The sequence below is a fragment of the Petaurus breviceps genome, unplaced genomic scaffold (assembly GCF_028583685.1).
Source record: "Petaurus breviceps papuanus isolate PSGF00001 unplaced genomic scaffold, PetGlider_PUasm1.0 547, whole genome shotgun sequence".
NCBI lineage: Eukaryota > Metazoa > Chordata > Mammalia > Diprotodontia > Petauridae > Petaurus > Petaurus breviceps.
The window spans coordinates 182,489-190,550 of record NW_027186368.1 but is presented as its reverse complement, the minus strand read 5'-3'; the positions used below and the strand labels follow the sequence as shown (position 1 = coordinate 190,550).

The following is an 8,062-nucleotide window of genomic DNA, read 5'->3' as shown; positions in this document are numbered from 1 at the left end:
TCCTCCCTCCTCTCTCCTCCTCCTCCTCCCTCCTCTCTCCTCCTCCCTCCTCTCTCCTCCTCCTTCCTCTCTCCTCCTCCTTCCTCTCTCCTCCTCCTCCTTCCTCTCTCCTCCTCCTCCCTCCTCTCTCCTCCTCCTTTCCTCTTCCCCTTCCTCCTCCTTCCTCTCTCCTCCTCTTCCTCCTTCTCTCCCTGATTCCCCTTCTCCCTCTCCCTCCCTCCCCCCTCTCTCTCCCCCTCTCACTCAGACCTCTTTATTGAAGGGTCTGGAGCCTGGCAGGTGAGTGCTGTCACTGCCCCCTGTGTGAACTTGGGCATGTCACTACATCTCTAAGCTTCGATATTTTCATTGACAAAACATGGGCTGGGGAGGGGGTGCTATGGGCTCCGTGATCTCTAGGGAACCTCTCAGTTCAAATGTGCCATGACTCCAATAAGGGCCCTGTGCCTCCAGGGGACATAGAAATGGGCCAGAGAGGGAAACCAAGGCCCAGAAAGGGTGGGAGCCAGTAAGGGGCTATGCTTTCTATTTCTTTCTCAGTCTGGCTCATGTCCTAAAGCGGCACAGGACCCTCTCTGGGAGAGTGACGTTTGGGATAGAGGCCTGGCTGTCTTGGAGCAGCCATTCTCCCCCTGCAGCTGCTCTGGGGATGACTCGGGCCTCTGTCCCGGCCTCCACATCGTCCCCCTTATTCACCCTCTCACACAAACCCAACGTCTTCTGAAGCAGAGGAGCCCCACAAAAGCTGAGAAAACAATCTACAGGGGGAGTCCCGTTTATGAAGCACCCCCTGTGTGCTGAGCCAGCGTCCTTGAGAAGTAGCATCGGATGGGTGTTTTTAGTAACCGGCATCATTCTAAGTATTTTTTCTGCTTGGAGGGGAAAATATTGGAACCCACGGCCTCTGCTTATGCCCTTAGCCATCTCTAGCACAGGGTCCCAGCGAGTGACTGGGGAGCCCCTTAGGGGTCCTAACCGAGCTCTAAGAGCTTGGAGCTAAAACATCCTTCATGCTGTCCAAGGCAGTAAATGGCTGCCCAGCATGATGAGCGGGGTGTGCCCCGGGGGCTCACACCATGTTTGGTTTTGTTTCCAAAGGTCCAAGGACCAAGAGCCACTGGGACACTGCCCTAGCCCAGTTACTTGGAAGGCTCCTGAGTGCAGAATATCTCAGTCAAGACTGAGTGAGGTTCCCGAGGTTAGAGAACAGCTCAGTCAGCAACTTGCTTCATCAAAGAGAGAAAGGCCATCACTTAGCTTTGTGTGGCACGTGGGCACTTGCTTGGAGAGCCATTGTCTTAAAGCCATTCAGCTCCCTTTTATCACACCCTTCAAAGGTTCTCTCTCCTGGCAATTCCCAGAACTTGAGAGTTCCTTCTGTGACCGCAAGGAATCAGACTTCTTCCCCCAGACTCCCTCAGGGCCTAGGGAAAGAGGTGACTGCTCTGGGGGGTGGGGCTGGGGGTTCCCAGGCAGGCAGCAGCACCAGCATAATGAGTCCTGGGAGGAGTCCGCTGGGCTGGGCTGGAGGCAGGGCAACTGGCCATTATTTCAGAACGCTGGGTAAAAGGCAGATTTTTTGAGCAGGCTTCAGGAGAGGCTCTCCTATAGTGCAGGAGGGACCATGGGAGTCCGTCTGCTTCCACACCAAGGTGGCCCTGTAGACAGAAGGCGTCTGAAGCTTTCCTTGGGACACCGCCCTTCCCTTCTGCCTGTGGCGGAGGCACGCATGGCTCATCAGATTCCCAGCCCTAGCCCAGGGCGCTGCAGCCAGCCGCGCAGCGCACAGATCTGGGCTTTGGCCATTGAGCACGTCAGGGGCCCGGATGGTGGGATGTCCCGGGAAGCCGTCCAGCATTCACGCTCTTGTAACCCCGACAGACATCGACGAGTGTGCTGCGGGCGCCCACAACTGCTCCATTAACGCCACCTGCTTCAACATCCAGGGCAGCTTCCGCTGTCTCTCCTTCGACTGCCCCGAAAACTACCGCAGATCTGGCGACACGTGAGTGGCTGGGCGCTCCTGGGGCGCGACGGGGGTGGGGCGTGGGGAGCGGGGCGTGTCAGCTCCGGGCTGGTGTGGGGTGACTCCCCGGAGATGGGCTGATAGGAGAAAGTCCGGGTAATCCCTTTCTCGGCTGCCTGGGCTCCAAAGCTCATTCTCCTCCCGGTAAAAAGATAGTTCGCTCGAATATTCAGTTTAGGGTCCTGGTGAATGTATGGAGAAGGCAGTGTGATATCACCGAAAGAACACAGGGTCTCGAGTGGAAGGGGCTGGGTTTACATTCTGCCCGTGAGCCCGGGCAGACTACCTCCTTTCGGTCAAGAAACACATAGGAATCACCTACTGTGTGCTGCCGAGACTCCAAAGAGAGGCCCTTACGTGGTCCCTGGCCTCAAGGAGGTCACCGTCTAATAGGGACACAATTTGCACACAGTTCCGCGCACCCAAGATATAAATGGAAGTGTTGGTTGGTGAGAGGTGCTCTGGGAAAGGGCACTAGCCCTGGAGAAGAGCAGCAAAGGCCGCCTGCAGAAGCAGGGCTCGAGTCCAGCCGGGGATTCCAGAAGGCATTCCAGGATGGAAGAGGGACATACCCAGAAGGCCTAGAGTCGGGAGGCACACGCAGAAGGCCGGTGTAGACACAGCCTGGGGAGACTAGCCTAGTGTCAGAACCCTGGAGAGGTAGAAAAGGCCAGGTTGTGAAGGGCTCTAAAAGCCAAATTCTTTTGGCTTTTCTGTACTGTCCTGGAGGGGATAGGGAGCCATTGATGCTTCTTGACCCAGGGCTTGGGGAAAACCACATTAGTGGCCGAATGGAGGGTGTGGGGGAGTGGGGAGAGACCAAGACGGGCAGACATGCCACCCCAGCAGCTGCTGCAGTGGTCCAGGTGGGAGGCGATGAGGCCTGCACCTGGCTTTCCACCTGGCTGGAGAGAAGGGAGACGATGAGAGAGAGGATAGGGAGGTAGATGCGAGACATGCCAATGGGTTGGACAGAGGGCATGAGCATCAGGGCAGTGTCCAGGGAGACACTGGGGATTCAAACTGGGCTGTCAGGGAGGGCAAGGAAGTTCACAAGAGGGGAAGGTTTGTTGGCAGGATAATGAGTTTTGATTGGGATACATTAAGTTTGAAAGACGAATTTTGATCAGGTTGGATTCCACAGACCTGGAAGGTCCCTTGCCCCAGTCTAGATCTGTGAATGCTGGACAAGGCCAGTATCTCCCTCTCAAACTAGCGGAGTATCTCTGGGGCTGACCTGGGACTTGTCTCCCCCAGGCCATGCGAGGCACGAATTGTCCACAGCTCTGTCTCCCAAGGGCAGTCAGTCTTTCCTTTCTGGCTTTGGGCCCAGAATACCTGGCTCATGGGAAGCACTTTATGAATGTTTTCTGGTTGGTTGATGCCTAAAGAGCCCCAATTTCTTCAAGACAAGACTCTCAGTGTTGCTTGTTTTAAGCACTGAATGGTGGCCTGGTGGTGACCAGAGGAAGAATGTGGTATGGGGGTTTCCTAGCTCTGGAATCCTTGGATAGCACACACCCAGAAAGAAAGGTCTCATCTGATCAGGCATGGCAGGCCTCTTTTCAAAACCTTCCTGTTGCCTGCTGGGTCCAATTCAAGCCCCTAAGCCTTGTATTCAAATCCGTGCACAAACTGTCACCTTTCAGTCTTATCTCAGAATATTCATTCCATGTATGTTCTTAACAGGGGATCCCTGCCCCTACCCCCTGCAGGAATCTGCAGAGAGATTTCAGGGTACTTGGACAAGGAAAAAATGACATCTTTAAAAAAGAGAATTGATTTCCTTTGCAATCTGGTATGTTTTATGCATTTAGAAACATTCTTCTGAGAAGGGGGCTGCAAGTTTCCAGGCTGCCAAAGGGGTCGATGACACAGACCCCCAGTTTTAGATGTGCTGGGCTACCTACTTTTAGATGCTCAGAACCACCTAGACTCTGCCCCTTTGCTTAGCTGGGATGCCCTCCCCCTCCCATTCACCTGGTGAATGTCTGACAGGGCTTTAAAGGTGAGAGGCAGGCCAGGCAGCCTGGTGTAGTTATGGAGAGCTGACCTGGGCTCCTGCTGGGCGAGTCACCCAACTCCTGAGTGCTTTGGCCAAGCCCTGAAAATATTTAGATTTTGTGGAAGGCGCCGTCTGACATGGACAGGAAGTCCCGTCCCCCCCACCTCAGAGGGGTCAAACAGGGAGCCCCAGAAAGCACAGGACTCTCTCCAATGGGATGTGGACCAGATAACAATGTCCTCTATGAACCTAGTGCCATTGGCCGACACCACAGAAATTACAGGCCCTGATGCTGGCCCATCAAGCCTCACCTCAAAGACCCCCTACTCTACCCAGTCTTTCCTGAGCCCTCCTGTCACCAAAAGTCTGTTAAAAGGGCTTTCTTCCTCCTCTTTCTAGCCTCTGGGTCTCTCTTGCCTGTTTCAGCCAATCTTACTCTCTTTGTCTGTAAACACGCTCTCCCTGTTAGATTATGAAATCATTTTATTTTACTTTTTTGAACGGAGAAGGCAGGGCAATTGGGGTGAAGTGACTTGCCCAACGTCACACAGCTAGTTTTTGTGTTGAGTGTCTGAGGCCGCATTTGAACTCAGGTCCTCCTGACTCCAGGGCTGGTGCTGTATTCACTGCGCCACCTGGCCGCCCTGATTATGACTTTTTTGTGAGAGGATTGTCCAGTTTCATCTTTGACTTCCTCCTTCTCCCCTCTCACCCAGCACAGGGCCTTGTCCACAGGAGGTCCTTCATCAGTGCATCAAACTGGGTTGAACCCGATCCCAGACCAGTCACAGCAAGGCTCTTAGAGACACTTTGAGGGGTATGAGAGGCACCATTACCATTAGAGCTCATACAGAGCCCATCGCCAGGAGTCTGCTGGTCCCTTCATGACCCAGGCCTCAGTTTCCTCCCCTGTAAAGTGGACTCCGTGGTCTTTGAGTCCATTAGGTTTCAGATGTGATGCCTCTCCCTTGTTCACTGCAGTAGCTGCTGATACTTCTGTTCTCTGGGCCTGAGAAGGAGCTGAGGTGACCCCTGGCTCCTGGGTTCCCAGCTGCTCTGAGCAGCCAGGTCTTGGCTCCTGCGCCCAGAGCCCATCAGCCTGGCCCAGTGATGGATGAAAGGCAGCCAGGGCCTCTGTCAGGCATTCCATTTTCTTCACTGTTGGTCCCCTCTCACCACCACTGCCTTCCACGCTTCACTGTGTATTTCTGCCCTCTGGGCCCTCCCTCTAGGGAGCCCCTTTAGGCCTGGCTGGGGCCCTGGAAGCCCTCAGTGGGTGGGGAGGCTTTCTCCCAAAGCAATTAGGAGTCGGGGCTGTTCTTCCCCTTCCCTGGGCCTGCTGCGGCTCCCTCACTGGAAGGCCGATCTCTCTGGGGTTTGGGGGTTTTAAAATATCAGTCTCTGTTCCCAGGGCATCTGCCTCTGACTTGTTTACCACCACAAAGCCTAGAAGTGATCTAGCTGTGGCTTCAGCTCTGAGGTCAGCACATGACCTGGGGCCCAGAGCCCAGACTGCTGCCTGAGGCCAATTTTCTGGTATTGCTGAGTACAGGCTCCAAGCATTGAGAGACTGTCTAGTCCAAGCCCTCCACTGTACAGAGAGGGAAACTGAGGGAGAACCTATGGCTGTCCAGGGACCCACTTCCCAATCTTAGGGCCATCCACCCAATGGTTCCTTCTCTTGTTCAGCCCACATGCATGATCTGTGGCCAAATCATGCCACTTCTTTCATTACAACATCTCATCACCCCTATTTAGCTGTCTCTTAATGGGCTTCCCTGGCTCAGGTCTCCTTCCCCTCTAATTCTTCCTACGCACAACTGCAGACATCATTTTCCTAAAGTCTGGGTCTGACCATGTGACTCCCTGGCTTCATATGGGAGTGGGGGATGCCTAATGGCAAAGGAAGGAGGGGGAAATAAAGTGTGGCAGACGCAGAATGCCAAGAAGGCTGCCCAGGCTGTCCTGCAAAGTATAGGAAAGAACGAATACAAAGTCCTCTCTTTGGCATGTAAAGCTCTTCTCAACTTGGCCCTTCCTTCCTTTCTACTTTCCTTACATTCCGCCTTTTCTCCTCCCCCCATGAACTCCAGGATCCGGATTTCCTGGTCTCCTGTCTCCTCCTCCTCTTCCTCCTCTTCTACAATTCTAACCTCCAGCACATCTTTGATAAAGCTACTGATGAACAAATGCCATAGAAAATCAACAATCCTCACCCACTTTGTTTGTCCTGTGTGGATTGTTAAGCTGGTCTGGAGAGGGCTGTGACTCTCATGGAGATCTAGCATTCTGGGACATGTTGACAGCAATACGACAGCTGGCTGTTAGGTACTTGGTGCCCTCCCGGAGCTGGAGGAGAGCTCAGCTATCCTCTACTCCGAGAAGCTATCCTGATGCAGCCTCTCATCACGATCAGCCTTGTGGTGGGAGAATGGGGGTGGAGGAGATGGTGTCTCCAGGGTGCCCAATGCAGGGGTGGAGCCGGATTCCTTTCCTTTGCCCACTGTGACTTTCATCAGCCGGGATCTCGCTGTGTTTGGATATTGTCCACAGGGTAATCGAGCAGTCATTTGAGAGGCCCTGAATGCTGGTAGCCTTCTCTCTGCCAGTGCAGGAACATGGCCACGTGATGGGCAGGGAGCCACAGAAGTGGTCTGGGGTGCTCCGCCTTCTCTCCTGGTCTCTGGGAAGACAAGGTAGTTCACCAAAACCAGTCCCAGGTTTTTCTCCATGCTGGTGGTCCTTGAAGCCGGCCCCATCGCTCTGAATGCATTGGAGTTTGCTCCCAGTCCGTGGTAGAGGGGAGGAATCACAGGGAATATGTATTAGGACAATGCTGGGAATGAATGGCAAAGAAAAGACAAAGAAAAACAAATTTGTGTTGATGTAATGTAACAGGATTTAAAAGCATTTGCTTCCTACTAGCCCTGGGAGGGTCCTCCCCACAGAAGAGGGCAGCCCCACATCTAATGCCTCCCAGGAGGCTTGGTTTGCTCTGGTGTTTCCTGGGACACAAGAGATTCTCAGCACCACCTTCCCTGCACCTACACGCCCCCAACCAGCTCTGTCTTTGTCCCTGGCCCTAACGAATAGTTAACACCAATGGAAATCTCAAGGGGCTGGCCCAAAGGACCCTGAGAGCCTCCCAGGGGCTGATGGTGGACACGTCAGCAGCTGCTGCACCCGAAGGTTTCCAAAGTGTTGCACAAATGTTCTCATTTTATCCTCACCACAACCTTAGGAAAGAGGTGTTTTCTAATTTTACAGAAGAGGAAACTAAGGTACAGGGGACTTGGCCAGGGTCACAGCCAGTAAGGGTCTGGCCTGGGTTTGGATTCAAGTCTATGCAGAGCGGCCAAGAGCTTTGATGGGGCCACTGAAGTGGGGCTGCACCAGGCATCAGGGTCAACCAGGGGATGTCCACATCTGCTCTGCCTGAGAGGCCTGGGGCAGTCCCTCCTCAAGTGGATTTCATGCCCAAGGTCCTTCTAGCTCCAGGATCCATGGGCTGTGAGCTGCTGCTTTTGCTGATGTCATGGGGGAGGAGTTTGCACCCATCTCAGTCACTTCCTGGGTGACCTGGGGCAAGACTCTGAGCTTCAGTTTCCTCACCTGTCCAATGAGGATGAGGCTTTCTGTAGCACTTAGCTCAGAGGAGGCTCCCATTTGACAGTCTGTAAAGTGCTTTTGCAAGCCTAAAGGTGCTGTAGGAATGTGCCCTCCCAGCTTCTTCCTGAGGGCCTGGAGGAAGCGTGCTAGGGCTGGGGTGGGCCAGCCTCTGTTTTGCTTCAAAGGGGAGTCTAATGGGAACCCTGACACCCATGGCCCCTCGAGGGGGACCATGAACTACAGGGAAACTGGAGGGAAAGGATGAGGGGCTCAGATTGTTGGGTATCCAAGAAAGCTTCTGCCCCCATTTTATAGCTAAGGAAACTGAGGTACAGGGTTAGGAGCTGGCTTGTCCATGGGCACACAGCTCGTCAATCTCATGGCTGGCCTGCCCCCTCTTCTTTCTCTTTCTTTTCTCTCCT

General features: G+C 53.9%; 1 protein-coding gene across 2 annotated transcripts in view; it reads left to right on the top strand.

Annotated features, from left to right (window-relative positions):
- FBLN1 (fibulin 1) overlaps positions 1 to 8,062 on the top strand; it is a 69,521-nt gene that overhangs the window by 36,883 nt on the left and 24,576 nt on the right. For both annotated transcript variants that reach the window (XM_069102252.1, XM_069102253.1), the window contains exon 14: positions 1,882 to 2,005. In XM_069102252.1, coding sequence (XP_068958353.1) covers positions 1,882 to 2,005 — 124 coding nt within the window. The remainder of the gene's footprint in view (positions 1 to 1,881; positions 2,006 to 8,062) is intronic.